The sequence below is a fragment of the Argiope bruennichi genome, chromosome 2 (assembly GCF_947563725.1).
Source record: "Argiope bruennichi chromosome 2, qqArgBrue1.1, whole genome shotgun sequence".
Lineage (NCBI taxonomy): Eukaryota > Metazoa > Arthropoda > Arachnida > Araneae > Araneidae > Argiope > Argiope bruennichi.
Genome location: NC_079152.1, coordinates 139529155 through 139545988, shown reverse-complemented (window position 1 = coordinate 139545988; position 16834 = coordinate 139529155). Strand labels below are relative to the sequence as shown.

At 33.6% G+C, this 16834-nt stretch overlaps 1 protein-coding gene across 1 annotated transcript in view; it reads left to right on the top strand.

The window, feature by feature from the left end:
* LOC129958958 (carboxylesterase-like) overlaps positions 1-14449 on the top strand; it is a 502035-nt gene extending 487586 nt beyond the window's left edge. The window contains exon 11 of the mRNA XM_056071717.1: positions 13694-14449. Within this exon, the coding sequence (XP_055927692.1) occupies positions 13694-14005 (312 nt within the window). The 3' untranslated portion in view covers positions 14006-14449. The remainder of the gene's footprint in view (positions 1-13693) is intronic.
* Positions 14450-16834: the final 2385 nt, after the last annotated feature.

The following is a 16834-nucleotide window of genomic DNA, read 5'->3' as shown; positions in this document are numbered from 1 at the left end:
CGTTCGTGTGTTTTTAATTTTAAACTTAACTAACCTTAGTAATAATGAAACAAAATAATGTAAGTAATAATAATAATAATAGAATCTTAGTAATAATAGAACAAAATAATGAAATTCCTTTTTATCACTCATTGGCATTTTTTTAATTCGCAGATTTAACTCTATACGTTTCATAAAATCTCTAAAATGTATTCCAAATTCTTTCTCTTTTTTTTTCCAAAATAAGTAAAACAATCACTTATAACAATGACGCTACGTGTAGTTTTTTTTTAATTGTTGTAACTATTCAGTGAGTGTACTGTGAAAGAAATCCGTCACAATGGATAAGAAAAAATGAGCACTTTGTTCACGAAAAACACGAAGTTCAAATTGCAAAAACACAAACGAGGTGTATTCAAAAAATAGCACTTACAGAATCTCACAACACAAGTAGACAGAAGACAACAGTAAAGTTCAGAGTACACTTAAACAGCTCACTCTGTGATCAATACTCCAAAGACAGAATTCACTAAACTCTCACTCGCTTCAGCTCTCTTGCGTTTATATAGGTTCTTTTCTAGAAGAATCATTGAATCTCGAGTTCTTGAGTACACATAGAGGTAACTCCAAAATGTCTGCGTTTTCAGAACCTTCATTTTTGTTTCCAAAGTCACGAGATTCGAACATCCCTACTAAGAATTAATAACAATATATAACAATATTGACACATATCAATGCACCCACAACCTACTAAAAAATAACACTCCTAATGCTTCAAAACGTCTAAAGTATTCCGCTCGAACTCTTTCTTAGACATTCTATAGAATGTCTTAATCTACAATGTTGATGTAATTCTTCCTGTTTCTTTGACTGCATTTCCTCATTGACATCACATAGTGAATTTGCATCACTGAAATCATTCATCTGGAAGTCTAGTGAACGGTGAAAGCGCTACCATCTCACAAAACTTATCAAATGAAGCAAAGGAAACTAAAGTAATTCTCTTATTTCTAGATATACCATTGTTTCATTACAATTATTTTGTAACTTCATTACAATGTTGCACATAAATATTTTAAATAACCAGTGAGAATAGTCCCACCGAAACTTGCTCGAATACTCTCCAATATCTCATTCCTCGTCCTCTGCATAAAATTGTGGACCTTGGGTTAGGCCGTGAAAACTCTCACAGCACTGGCGAGTGATGCTAGCAAAATATAGATTTCTGGCTTTAATCAAGCACTGATTGAATTTTTATTAAGTCTGTTGCAAGAATATGCATTTTGGACGTCGTCTTGCTAGCCAATTGACAGCAAAATTTGGTACAAAAATAAAACTGCAGTCTCAAGACAGCAATATGAATTTTATTCATTTAAATCATAGCATTTATATGCATGTATAAGTAGACAGATAGACTTTCAACTGCAGGGCGAATATTTTTCAAGATTTGATAACATTTGTATTTTAGAAGCAAAACTTATGTTCCAATCTGTACACAACCTGCTTATCTAGCTCTTTACGTTTTGTAACTATTGAGTTCACTTCTATTCAAACAGCCAAAGAAACAGACAACCTGTAAAAAAAGGTGTGTGTGTGTGTGTGTGTGTGTGTGTGTGTGTGTGTGTGTGTGTGTGTGTGTGTGTGTGTGTGTGTGTGTGTGTGTGTGTGTGTGTGTGTGTGTGCGTGTGTGTGCGTGTGTGTGCGTGTGTGTGTGTGTGTGTGTGTGTGTGTGTGTGTGTGTGTGTGTGTGTGTGTGTGTTTCAGAATTTGAGAGAAATATACAAGTTTTGTCATAATTCTATATATCAAAGTTCAGCTGTCTAGTTTAAAGCGTTTTTGAATTATTGAGATCTCAGATAGACAAAATAGAATACCAAAAATGTGTTTTTTGGATTCACGAGGGGGGGGGGTAGGGGCTCTGAAATGTGGAAATTCATCAAAATTGTCGAAATCAAATCTTTTTATGATTACAATACTTTCTCTGTATTTCGTATAAACGAAAGTAAAAATGACATATAACACATCAAAAGTAAGGATATATTTAATTCGGGACGACACATTTAATAAATCGAGAATGAGTATCAAGGTAGCAAAATCATTGTGTAAGCATATTACGGATTTTTGATTTTTCATATTTTTGCTTAGATTAATCACATGTCCAGATAGAAAACACATATGTTTATTTATAAGATACCCCCACCCCTACATTAAAATTTCTTAGACCTTCGCATTTTTCAAAAAAAAGTAGTGCAATAAACTCTACATTGCAATTTTTTTATGTTGTAATATAAAAAAGTAGTTCATATTCTTTCAGAAGTGAGGACATTGTGAAACTTCTCTTGTCAATTTTATGCTTACGTGGAGAAATTCACCCAAACTCTGGCTTTTTCGGCGAGTAAATCTGTGTACTTTGAAAGATTCATCACTTTCAAAGCTTAAGTGACAGTTTGATCAGCCTGAAACATCCAACAGCTGTTTGATATTTTTGTCACATTTTAGCGCGAATATTTCCTTTTCTCATAATGCCATAGGCGAAGTCTGAGTTAAAGTTTCTGGATCTCTACAAGAATTTTTTCGAGTAGTTTATTCTTTAGAATTGAATAAAATGAAATGTGGTACAAATTATTATTTATTTTTTACAGATGCTGTTCTTTCGAGCAATTTATTCATTTTTTTTTCAATTGTGTTTCTGGATTTCAACGTTTGGTGATATATTTTTAAATAAAATAAATCCTGTGTCTGAAAAATGCTTGCCTCAAATAAATTGCCAGCAACTTATATGAATTCAAGTATCGCGAATTAGTTGGCATTACATTCCATTGTAAATAAGCATGTATAAAGAGATGTTTTATTCAAGCATCTTTTAAAAAATATCATGGTAGGTTTTTTCTTTCTTGTATATGAAGTATTCAAAGAGAAAGTATTGCAATCATCAAAATACTCGAAATCGAGATCTTGGCATATCTCCGCGTTTCCGACCTCCCTGAGTATAAAAAATGTAATTTTGGAAAGAATGTCTGGCTCTCTGTCTATCTGTCTGCTGACAACTCCAAAATGCTTTAAGCAAGACGGATAAAATTGTATACATGATCTTTAGACAAGATTTGTTCAAAATTTCGATGAAAAATTCCAATGTTTGATGAACTCCATTCGGAGAAAATCTGTCTGTTCGGATGTCCGATTAAAATAACTATAAAACGTAAAGAGTTAGATATATGAAATTTCATACACAGATTTCACTTCTGAAATGTAAACATATATCACATTTATAACAATGTCCATCAAGGGTTTCACCGTCACTCAGTGTGAAGTTTCTCAAGCCTGTAAATGTGATCATTCAAAGACACAACGACTTAAAGATATGAAATTTTGCATATCATTTTGAGACTATAATCGTCGTTTTGCATCCACTTTTGGTTTCAATCGATTGGAGAGAATGACTTTCAGGTATCTATTGCTAAACGTGGTAGATAAAAAAAATGTAATGACTTGAATATATGAAATTTAGTTTGTGGTTTTATGATTGCAATTGTAATTCTGTGTAAAATTTTGGTTTTAATCTTTTAGGGGGAAAAAATGGCATGCATAAAAATATTCCGGTACTTGTGCGTTAACGCATCCTAGCGATCAGTCAACAAAGATTACACGCTCTATTCTATTTCAAGCTCATTCGTATGGATTGTTTGTCAATAACAACAAATACACAAGTACATTTATTAGAAATGTGCGAGAAATGTTTCGGAGAAACCGCTCCGCTTGTTTTTATTTCTAACATTTTAACATTTCTGGGAGATTAGGAGCATGTGGTTGAGAGGTTTCCGGTTAAGAAAGTGGACTATCGCTTCCCTGGTGTGCGTAGTAATTAGGTGGATTCAGATTATCTTCATTCGAATGACAGGACATACCTCTAGCGAGTGGAGAGAGTTACGGTGGTGAATGCGATTATTTTATTAGCGAGCCTTAATATTCCAGCCTCTATTTTTGATAGTGTCAATTGATCAGATTTCCCTGGGTACTTTGGCAGGGAAAGAGTACTCCGATATGATTATAACGTTTAAGTATTATGGAATAGCAAAGATGTATCGATAAGAAAGCATTTAGAAAATAAAACTTTTGTTGCATAAAAGTAAATTCCTCTCAGGGATTCTGATTAGGTATTGAAGTACTGATTTGAGCGAATACATATGTAATAAAGGATTTTTTAACAGCGCCTTTCAAAGTAAAACTACTGCAATAAACAATCGCTGTCCTCATCAAAATGCTGTTTCCAATAATCTTTGAGGCCTCTTAAAAGGGCTAATAATATAAATTTCTCATCTATTGCATTTCAGAGTAAAGGCATTCCTCCATTTCGAAATTTAAAACTAATTTCGGGCTCTCTATCTGCAATTTGGCATAATTCGTACATAGCAGCGCCCAATACTGCCGAAATTGCCATTATCTAAATATAACTAAAATTTCATCTAAAATACTAATTGATCCTTTACAATCTGAAAAAACTTCACTAAAAAATACTTAATTCTGGAAGCAACAGCTGAGCTTCTTCATAAATATCAACAGCACCAACATTAAGTTGCTAAAAATAATGATATAAAAATTGTTGCTATTTTTTATGTCAAGTCCAAGAAATTGTAGTAATATATTATTGTTTCAGTAATATTGTTGTATTGTTCTATGTAAAATTTGTTGACTAGATAAAATGAATCGCTATTAAAAAAATGGATGAAATATTTTTAATTCTTTAATAATTTCGCATGTGTGTGACACGCGAATCGAATTATGGAATTTTTAGTTTTTAATATACAATTAAGTGGAAGTATTAAGTAATTTAAAATACAAAAATTACTTAGAAAATCTTTAATACCTTAAATGCTCCTTATATTATTATAGGAATTAAATGACAATAAATGTCCCAAATAAGATATGTCGTCCAATTAAGAAGTTAAGATAACTCATAGGTGAAAGGGTTTGAAAACGGACGATTTTTGCATGCTTTCTAGAAAACCACCCGTTTTCTTAAGCTTCAAACAATAGATTGCAGAGCTTCTTAAATTCTTAAAACTAAAATAATACTCCAAGCAATTTAGAATTCCATAAGTTTGTTTATTCTTTCAACTTAACAGCTTATATTACAAACATTGTCAGATTCCAAAAGGTTTACAATTGATAATCAGCTATTATACAAAAAAATAAATGAAATAATATTAATAAAGTATGTTTATCAAAGAAATTCGTTTGCTTTTCCTTTTTAATAATGTTTTAACTGCAATAAAAATAGTAGCAGTTATAAAAAGGAATCGTCTTCTAAATGTCTATTAACAGACTTAGATTATGATATTTACCGAACACTCCCACCTATGATTATTCCTTAATAATCAAAGAGAAAATAAGGTAAATAAGCATTGGATACAAAGTAATTTGCATTGTTCAAGTCCTCAAAAATCTTGTAGGCACTTTTACAGTTCTACCTCTTCTTGTTGTAAGAGGTTTCTCTCTAAGAGAGCTTTCATCTTCTGTACACTTTATCTCAAGGGGATAAATCCGACGAACAGAGCATGCAAATTTCACTGCTTGGAGTTTTCAATCGCAATACTCTAACGCTTTTATCCTTACCTGGATAAACCTCAAGAATTTTAGCCATTGGCCACATTAATCTTTTCTTTGAATGATCTTCAATTAAGACAATTTCTCCAGGTTTTACTTCATCATAATTGCTTTTCTTCCGTCTTTGTAATAATATGCCTAAATATTCAAGGCGAAATCTGTTTCTTAAGTGTTGTCTAAGATTTAGTCGATATTTCAGACGCCTTTTAACATCGTTAGTGTCGAGTTGATCTAAATCGGGCACTTCCACCAACGGAATATCTTGTATATACATTGATGGAGTGAGCGAAATAATGTCATAGGGATCTTCGGATAAGTACGCAAGAGGTCTGGAGTTAATGACTGCCTCACAATCATATAAGATAGTAACTAACTCTTCATAGTACAAGCAGGCATTTCCTAAAATACGTCTAAGAAGTTTTTTCACCATTTGTACAATCCGTTCCCAACACCCACCCCACCAGAGTGCAGAGGTGGTATGAATTTCTATGTTATTCTTTGGATAGAAGTTTCTCTTTATCAATCATCTCACATCTCAATCCAGTTTTTGCAGCAAATTTTCAGTGCTCTCAAAGTAACAGCCATTATCGCTGTAAATAACCTTTGATCGGCCTCGTCTGGCTATGGATCGCCGAAGGCAAAGGAGAAAGGATCTAGTATCAAGTGTCAGTGTTAGTTCTAGGTGTATTGCTCGATACACTACACACATGAAAAGAACTATCCAACATTTTTCACCTCCCTTAAACGCAAATGGTCCAGTTAAATCTACGCCGATGACTTCAAACGCAGCTGATTCTTCTACTCTGTCCTGAGGCAAACCGATAGGTTGGGTCTGTATGTTTCTGGAATTATATCTCTTGCATCTTAAGCATTTGTTAATTTCTCTACGAGCGGTTCTTCTTCCATTTATAATCCAGAAATTTTCTCGCAATTTTGATAATATAGCACTCCAGCATGAGAGTTTTCCATATGAACCTCTCTAACCTAATCATTCTAATAATCCTTTTTTCTGACTCATTTATTTCAGATGTAGTCAAACATCCCACTTATCTGCATTCCTTTTCGGTCTTAGAATTATGCTGAAATCTTGAAATCCAACCCAAACTTTTAAGGATTTTGGAGTAGCTGGAAAACCGAGAGAAAAGACTTGCATTAACAGGAAAGTTGTTTACAAGATTAATTGATTTGCCACATTTTTCTACTGAGACAATCTCTGCATTAATATGGTAATTCGATTCTGGCCACAAATCCTCACGTAAGAGTAACCATTTGGGTCCCTCCCACCATTTAGAACTCAGAAGCTTCAAAACGGAGCATCCACGAGAGGGCAAATCGGCGGGGTTTAATGGTTTCGGAACATGTCTCTAGTCGTCTATATTTGACAGCTTCCGAACTTCATTCACTCGGACAAAAACGCTCCAAGGTTCGTCTCGTCTGATCCATTGAAGAACTGTGGTAGAGTAGGTCCAAAATTTTGTTTTCACATTTACAATATTTAAACTCTATTTTTCAAATTTTGAGAGTCTTGTACCAATGCAACAACAGGCAAGCAGTTCCAGTCTCAATATAGTAATGGATTTTAATGGAGCTACTCTAGATTTAGCAGCTAGTAATTGTACAGAGGTTTCATGGACTGATTGGCATCGGATGAATACAACTGCTGCATATGAAATGCCGCTAGCATCACAAAATACGTGAAAGCTAAAGGAAGAAACCTTACTTTTAAAAATTGTCCTCGGAATTTTCACAAGATGTAACATTTTAATATCTTTTATCCATTAAAGAAATTTTTCCTTCATATCTGTTGATACTTCCGAATCCCATCTTTTTTCCGATCGCCAACTCTCTTGCAATAATATTTTAAGTTGCAAAGAGACTGGACAAGTAAAACCAATCGGATCAAAAACTCTATTGGCATAAAATAAAATCACAGTCTGGTAATTGTATCGGGAGGCATTTCCAGTAATCATAAAAAAAGCACATCTTCTGATTTTTCCGATAAAGGTCCTAAAACAGGAGTTGGTTTTTGATGTTTTAATGAAATTGCCTCTCCTGTGAATTCTCAACCTCTAAGGTCAAACTTGGCTTGTGCCATCAGCTTTGTTGAATCTCCAATAAAATGCTGCAGTTACTACTCTGAATCTACAGATGTCACACAATTGTCGACATAAAATGAGTTCTTTAACTTCATAGCAGTATCATGGTAAGGAGAAGATAAATACTGGTTCAAATGATGGTGGATGACAGTACTCAACAGAAAGGGGCTGCAATTCAGGCCAGAAACTACTCTGACATGCTTATATACTTTAGTGGCATCTCTGCTCTCATTCTTCCACCACAGAAATTTCAAGTATTTTCTATCTTCTTTAGTAACAGATATTTAAAGAAACGCCTTTTTGATGTCTGATACAATACCAAAATTTTTCTCCCGAAATTTCATAAGTACTGAAGGTATCGTCTCTATAAAATTTGGAACTTTCATCAAACAATCATTCAATGTGAGATTACCTCTTGTTTTGTACGAAGCGTCAAAAACTGGCCGCACTTTGATGGTGGAATCCTTCTTAAATACTCTTCGATGAGGTAGGTAGTGACCAGGACCCTCATCAGAATCTTCTATAATACCTTCTTTCTTCCGCTCTTCGAAGACAGCATCATAACATTCGAATTGATTGCTCTTTAACAACTTCATGCTAGTAGAAACGAGCCTTTTCCCAGCAATGTCTCTATTTGTAGGTAGTTCATCTTGACTGCGCATCCAGGGAAGCTTGACCTCATATCTTCCATCCTCGCCAATTTTTACATTTCTGGAAAAATAATCAAAAGATTTACTTTCTAAGCCTTTTGAATTAGCAGTCTCACATGGGTCCATTATACCTAGAGTTTCTAGTCTCCACAGGTCCAAAATGTCATTACTTTGAATAAACAGATATATAGAGGAGTTTTTGTTGAAAACAGCTTTTAGTTTTCCCATTACACCCCTACCAAAATAGGTTTCGACAGCAATCAAACCAGATGACAAGGGACATATATTTCCTGTGAAGAGATTTCCGGCATAATCAGCTCCTATCAACTACTCTATAGGCATCGAGCTTTTCCCAACATCAGTGAATTGTATACCTTTATTCTGTGGCTCCTTGATCCATGGACACTTTTGTATGCTAGGAATACAACCACAAATAATATCCTGATCCAAAACTTGTATCTTACAAGAATTTTTTTTCTTCAAATTGCTCACTGACATCTAGTTCATAACAATTATGTTTCTTGTTGGAACTAGCGCCACCAAATACTACATGGCTTAATTTTAATTAATTTGGTTCTTAATTTTGGCTTTGTTCTGTGGTTATTTTCTTTTTCTTAATCGTCGACTTCGAAATATATGATCTTTGCGATCCTGTATCGAAGAATGCTCTTACCACTTTGCTTCTTCCACCCGTCTCAATTAATGCTAAAAGTGTTTGCAAAAGGTTCCGGTTCGCTTTGATTTGATAACACTATATTTCCATCAGTGCTGGAACATCTAGATTTGGCGTTATTGAATTTTTCAGGACACATAATTGTCCAATGACTTCGCAGACAAAGCATACATTGAGCACTAGATTTACATTTTCTAGAAACGTTTTTGTGCTTTGAAACAGTCTTTAGAATCATGGACTTTTCCACAAAATAGACAAGATTTCAAAGATCTTGCTTCATAAATCAAATAATTGGCCGTGGGAACAGGAGTTTCGAATTCTCGATATTTTTTACCCTGTCTCCGAGTTTCTGTGGAATTGAAGCCTGATTTTGCCATCAAAATCCTCTCTTCTCCTTCAACTTCCATTTGCAGAAATAATAGCAATTGCGCCAATTTATCGCCATAAGAATTTGTATCATCTACCTTATTTTTCACTGGATTTCGCAGCCAAGCTCTCAATAAATTTTCACGAATGTAAGATTCCACTACGGGAAAAACATAGCAGCATATTTTTCAGTAGTTACGCCAATGGACTCCAGTGATCGTAAGTATGACTCCAATTTATCGTAGAGTTGCATTATATTCAATTTTGAATTCATATTAACAGCATTTTTTACTACCAATGAAAGTAGTTCTCTTACATAGTATTCAACAAGAAGTTTTTCACGGCCAAATCTAGCCTTCAGGCTGTCAACAATTTTAGCATAATTTTTTGCAGTTAGCGGATAACTATCAACTATTTCCCGCGCTCTACTGCTTATTATTATACTCTGTATGAGATATTGAAATTTTACTTCATCGCCGATGGTAACGTCCTCGTGAATTCTGCCAAATTGGCTCCAAAAGCTAAGCCAATCTTTAACTTCGCCGCCAAACTTAATTAAGTCTATTTCGGGAAGTTTTAATTTAGCTTTCTCTACATTAACTGATTCTGGAGGTTTGGATATAGAAGAAAGTTTTTCTAAACATATTTTTACACGAATCCATGCAGCATCTAATTTTTCGCGATATTCTTCTATTTTTTCGTACTCTTCTTCATTTTCTACAAATGCTTTACATACGCTGTCATCAAATTCTGCCAAATTAGTATCAACTGTTTCTAAAGAACAAAGTTTTTATTTCCGTATCATCGCAATTTAAATTTTCTTCATTCAACGCCGTTATTACTTCATTATAACATTTCGTAAAATTCGCCCTGATTGGATTACGTCTTTTCATCAGATATTCCATAATTGAAAACGAAACCAATAGAAAATGAAAGTTTAATTTACTGACCTTTTTCTTCAATCACGTCCGGTTGTCACCACAATTTTTCATGCTTTCTAGAAAACTATTCGTTTTCTTATGCTTCAAACTATAGCTTGCAGAGCTTCTTAAATTCTTAAAAACTAAAATAATACTCCAAGCAATTTAGAATTCCATCGACTTGTTTATTCTTTTAACTTAACAGCATATATTACAAACATTGCCAGATTCCAAAAGGTTTACAATTGATCATCAGCTATTATACAAAAAATGAACGAAATAATATTAATAAAATATGTTTATCAAAAAAATCGTTTGCTTTTACTTTTTAATAATATTTTAACTAAAAAAAATAGTAGCAGTTATAAAACGTCTTGGCATCTTCATATCGACCCATTTCTCTCCTGCCAACAATCGGGAAGGTGCTAGAGAAATTAATGACCCAAAGGTTAACTTATCATCTTGAGACCACTAATAGCCTCAGCGAGCGTCAACATGGGTTTAGGGAAGGTAAATCAGTAGACACAGCCATCCATGAGCTGATAAACAAAATTCAAGCTGCAAGAAGAGAGGGCAAGCATGTCTTAGTGCTCTCTATTGATATAAAAGGAGCCTTTGACAACTTGCAACACAAAGAAATTCTCAAAAGTCTGGATGAAAGTCCCTGTCCTTTAAACATCAATCGCCTCTTTCACAGTCTTCTCCAAAACAGGAAAGTGACCCTGATGACTCCAGAAGGTAGGGCCATGAAAGATCAGAAACAAGGCTGCCCTCAAGGATCATGCAGTGGTCCCGCTCTCTGGAATCTCGTAGCCAACGAAATTCTCAAGCAGGTCTGGCCAGAAAATGTACACATCCAAGCCTTTGCAGATGATTTTGTACTGGTTATCGAAGCGGACACAAAAAATAGCCTGGAAAGAGAAACTGAACTTGCAATAGCCAAATTTAATTCCTGGTGCTCAAATAATAAACTTTCCATCTCCACGGAAAAAACAACCCATATTTTATTCAGCAAAATGGCGAGAGGCCCCAGAATCATGTGGAATGGAGACATCATTAAGAGAAATAAATCTATTAAATATCTAGGAGTCCACATTGATGACCAATTAAACTGGCTAGAACACATAGAAAAACAAGGAGAAAAGGCCATTAAAATGCACCAAAACCTCAAAAGAATCGCTGGAAGCACATGGGGAATCTCTCAGAAACACAAAAGAGTTCTTTACAAGACAGTAGTTGAGAGAATGCTCGCCCATGGTTCATCAGCGTGGTGTCTAAACCCAACATATAGAATGAAGAGGAAGCTCTCCACCATTCAGAGACCATTTCTTCTCTACATTTCAGGTGCTTACCGTACAACTCCAACAGCAGCGCTACAAACCATTCTCGGCATTCCACCCCTGCACCTGCAATTACAGTTTGAAGCCAGACTAACGACAATATATCGCCTAAGAATCCCTCTTCCTCATAATATAACAGAGATACAACCAGAAGATCTAGAGAAGAAAGCAACTGGTTGGTCTACTCACCCTTCACAGCATCTCATTCCCAACCAAATTTCATTGGAAGATGAAGGAATAAATTTAACTCAAATAAATAATATCAATATCTTCACAGATGGCTCAAAAACAGAACATGGAGTTGGAGCTGCGTTTTGTGTTCTGTTCAATGATTCCTGGTCCTACCACTGGTCTGCCAAATTGAATGACAACAATACCGTTTTCCAAGCTGAACTCACTGCACTTCATGAAGCAGTAAAATATACATCTCAGTTTTCAAACAACAATACTTTTAAAATACATGTTGACAATAGAGCTAGTATCATGGCATCTTCAAATCCAAAGAGCACAAACCAAAAAGCAAGAGAAATTTTTGGTGTCCTGCTTTCAAAACCAACAATAAAAATTTCATGGGTTAAAGCACATGCGGGCAATATAGGTAACGAAAAAGCAGATCAACTGGCAAAGGACGCAACGCAAAATGGGCAATTTTATAGGCAAACAAAGATACCAAAACCACATATAAAAGCCCTCCTCCGGAAAGACATGCTTGAGGAATGGCAAGGATATTGGAGCAATGGTGTCACAGGCAGAAAAATTTTAATATCCTACCTTCAGTCAACCTTAATCCCACTAACTGGAACAGAGAAGAAATTATTTTCTTCTCAGAACACGGCCCTTTTCCTGCCTACCTCAAAAGGTTCAACCTGTCTGAGAGTGACCAGTGCAGTTGTGGTGGGATAGGCACCGCACTTCATTATGCTACGGAATGCATCCTTACAATCTCCTGGCATATGAAAAAACCATCACCAAGCCATGAACAGGAATGGCTGAAAAGAGTCGCCGGCAACTTTGTTTCCAGGCAAAAAATCCACAGTATAATTAAATTTATAAGTGGAAATAGAGACCTATTCTCGCCTCCATAGCACTCAACATCAAGTCTCCTACCAAAAAAGACTAAGGGAAAAAACAAGCACTGCAGTCTCCTGTCACACATTTCAATCAAACAGAGATTGTCTTCATTTCCATTTTTCAAATCATTTTCCATCTGATTTCTTTTTTTTTAACTGCATCCTGATCTACTATAACATAAAAAATGTGAACACAGATTATATGTATATTTTTACAAATTTTATCTCTCAATCTGCATTATATTTCTAAGTTAATTACTACAAATTATATTTCTAAGTTGAAAAATTATGTAAACGGTCTCACCATAATATAATTTCTTATATAATTGTAAATTTTGTAAATAGTTATTTTTGTTTCGTTTTTCTACTGTAAATATTTTGTTAATTAAATAAAATTCCCGTAACATGCCTACCAAACCGTTCAGTGACCAGAATGGTCACGGATACGGGGGTATGAGACGGCGTTCTGTTCTGTAAAGGAATCGTCTGCTAAATGTCTATTAACAGATTTAGATTGTGATATTTACCGAACAGATGACCGTAATTGATATGATAAAGGACAACTATTTAAGGACAAAAGGAACTGTGTTTGTCAGAAGTAATTTGTTTTAAATGAAGATCAGTTTTTAAAAGTAAATACTCCACTAATTTTATCATGGAGATAAATCATTTGCCATCAAAGAGCTATGCCATATATTACTAATATTTGCATTATTGGAAGAAATGTAAGAATACACTGCGGCTTTTATCAAAAGAGCAATAATATTTTTTGAAACAGAATGTATGGTAAAAAAGTTTCATTTCATGATTATATGTCGGTACTTCGCTTTGAGATAGTAAAAAAATATATTGACTGTCAAAAAATAAGCACATCCTTTTCGTAATTCACCATAGAATAATTATTTATTCTTAATGGAAATAACATTTCATAACATTTTGTCTTCTAGTGAATTAATATGATAAATATAATCTAAAATTCCTTTTCTTTTATTTAGGTGAAGACTATGGGGTATCCTTCATCGTTCGCTTTCCATCCATGGGAGGCAATAGCCTTCTTCGATCACATGGAGCATTACATAGAATCACCGACACCAGCTGACTTCATTTTCAGAGACGAACTCCACCGTATGGTGAGGGCTTTCATCCGTTCAGGAGGAAAGCGATCCCCCATACCCGGGTGGGAACCCTACCCTAAAAACATTGCCCTGATTACCGGAGATAATGTCACCATCATCAAGAATTACCATCAGGAAAAATGCAATTTCTGGGAAGAGAAAGGCTTCGAAGACTACGCGTGGGTCAGCTAGGCAAACTCTTGTTGCAGGACTTGCCTACTTGTTGCTGAACTTCAATGCGGATATTGTACTGCCAGGACTTGACTGAATCCTGAACTTCTAGTCGAATGGTAGTATTGACATTTTAACCTGCTCGCGTAATCGCTTTTCCAACAATTTTCGCTTTTTAAAGTGTGTAAAAGCGAATTTTCTCTAAAGGCTCATCCTAGAAGCGCCGTATCTTTCACAATAGGAGCATAAACACAAAGTCATGTTGCTTTCACAAGGCTTTGTCCAAAAAAGATGGATAAATATAAAACCTTGGCGACACGAATTAATGTTTTTATTGCTTGTATATTTTGTTATGCGTGAATTCATCCCAGATTTAAAATATATATATATTTGAAGTATCTTTACGATTTCTTTATTATGGACGTTATTTATCGTTCTGTTTTAAATATGATGTATTTATTATAACGTGATTAGAGAAAATTTGAATTAATAACATGTAATTGTCATTTTTAAATGACTTTCTAAAATACATTTTGAAATGGAAAGATAATAAGAAATTTTGTCACGTCATAAAAGGAAATTAATTTTCAAACTTTTCAAGAAGTTGAAAACAAATCTTTGTTCGTCTTCAATGTTAGTATTATAAAATATCCTAAAATAGATATTTTATCGTCGATGTAATATAATTAAATACTGGATAGGTCATTTAATTTACCGTAAAATTTACAGCAGTAGTAAATAATTTAGTAATAAGTTAATTTGACACTAAAGCTCAATTGCTTATGAATGTTCCCGAAGCCAAGTTTTCTTGTTACATTATCTTAATCATCTTAAATTATATGTTAATTTTTAAGTTGCAAATTAGTATAAATATTATATCATCTAAAATTGATGTATTCTGTTTTATTATAATTTAATAATAATAATTTACAGGATAAAAATAATTTTAATAATTTGCAGGATTCTCAGGATAATAATTTACAAAGGCATTTTATATAATGTGCCAGAAATTATATCAATGATAAAGGACTACATGATTTCTTTTACAATCGGCTAACTAGATATCGTAGTTTTCTGTATTAGAATTTTAGTAGGATTTTACTATTTCCAAGTATTAATTTATTTAGAGAGATTTGTAATGAATCAAAATTACAGCTAAATGAACAGTGACATATTGTAACCTCATAATGTGCCAAAAACATTTAATATTTTCATTATCAATCAACAACTATCATTTTTCATGTTATTACTCAATATTTGTCATTTTGAACACTGGTTTTCCAATTGGTTTCTTGAAGATTTTGTAAGTAGTTGTGAAATCTCTTCGAGAACCGATTAATATTAAACTTGGGAAAAAAAGAATGTTCTTTAAAGCGCCCTGTCATGAGAATCATCTATCATCCTAAAATAATAAATTTTCTTTTTATTGTTAATGTCAAATGGATTTTTGACACCATATGTAATGTAATTCCCCAATTTTTTTAAAGAATTATTATGTTTATAGTCACATTAAGTCGACAATCATCAACATCATCGTTGTCAATATTACATTATTTATTTATTTCAAGAGTGTCTTAATTAAATCTCTACTATTTATAAATACGAATCTCATAGTAAATATATAACAAAAAGAGAAGGCACTCAGGGTGTAGTGTTTTTTAAACATCATGATGTTTATAGGCTAGATACGATCTATAAATTGTATCACTAATAACAACAAAATTCGTTATGAAAGCTCCATATGGCAATTTATTGGACCTAGAATACTAAATTTGATATGTAATTACTTCTTAAGTAGAGATGCTCTCTATAAAAGAACTCTTCAGAATTTTAATTAGATTTTGAATTGAAAATATTCCCAAATATTAACATTTTCCTTTATAAATACGGAACATATTATAGCACAAAATCATTTTAATGACATTTCAAAATTCCAGAAACCTTAAATTCTATAAAAACAAACGTAATTAACAAACGTAATTTCAAACGTATGGCTAAACATTTGAAAATATTTTTAAATGTATTCTACAGCAATACTTCTCATAAATTTAATAATTATATTTAAACATGCGCGTGTTACAGTGGTATTGAATACATTTTCTGTGCAAGTTGTCGTTGCTATAATTAAGAGTAATTTTTCAAATTTATATAAATACGGACAAATCAAGCATAAAAACATTATCATGCTACAATTCTTCGGGAGATGATTTGCATCGCCATTAAATTATTTTTCCTTCTCCCGTCTTCCTTTAACGCTTTAAAAACATGAAATAATTGTACAATTAGTTTATTTTCGCTAAGCTTCTCCTTCTTCTGTTCACTGCGTTATTGTCGTCGAAAATAATCTATAATATAATCCTCCACTGTTGTCTGCAACACTGGCCGGAGTTGAAATTTTCCTCCGCCCATTTAATCTGCACTGTCATCGGAAACGCAATCATAATCACATGGGAACTATCATTTTAAGATTGGTGGATGAGAATGTGCACCTCGATATGAGAGGGGGGGGGGTTAAAATTTTAATTAGAATTTTAATTGGTTGAAAATTAAATGAAATACGAGCATTTTTTTACCACAACTTTCAAAAATATTAAAATGCAAAAAAAAAAAATTATACGAATTTAAAAAGTTATCTCTTTGATAATACTAGTTTAGTTGTCGTTCAAATGTTTTATGAATTTTAGAAGTTTTTTAACAAAAAAAAATGCATAAGCTTCAACAATATTAAACTAAAATTAGCACCGCTCTCATTTTTCCGTCAAATATTTAATCGCATAATTCTCTTCTATTCGTTAAAAGTCAAGGAAGAATAATATGTGATTTAAACGAAACAAAGTGAAGTTACAATAC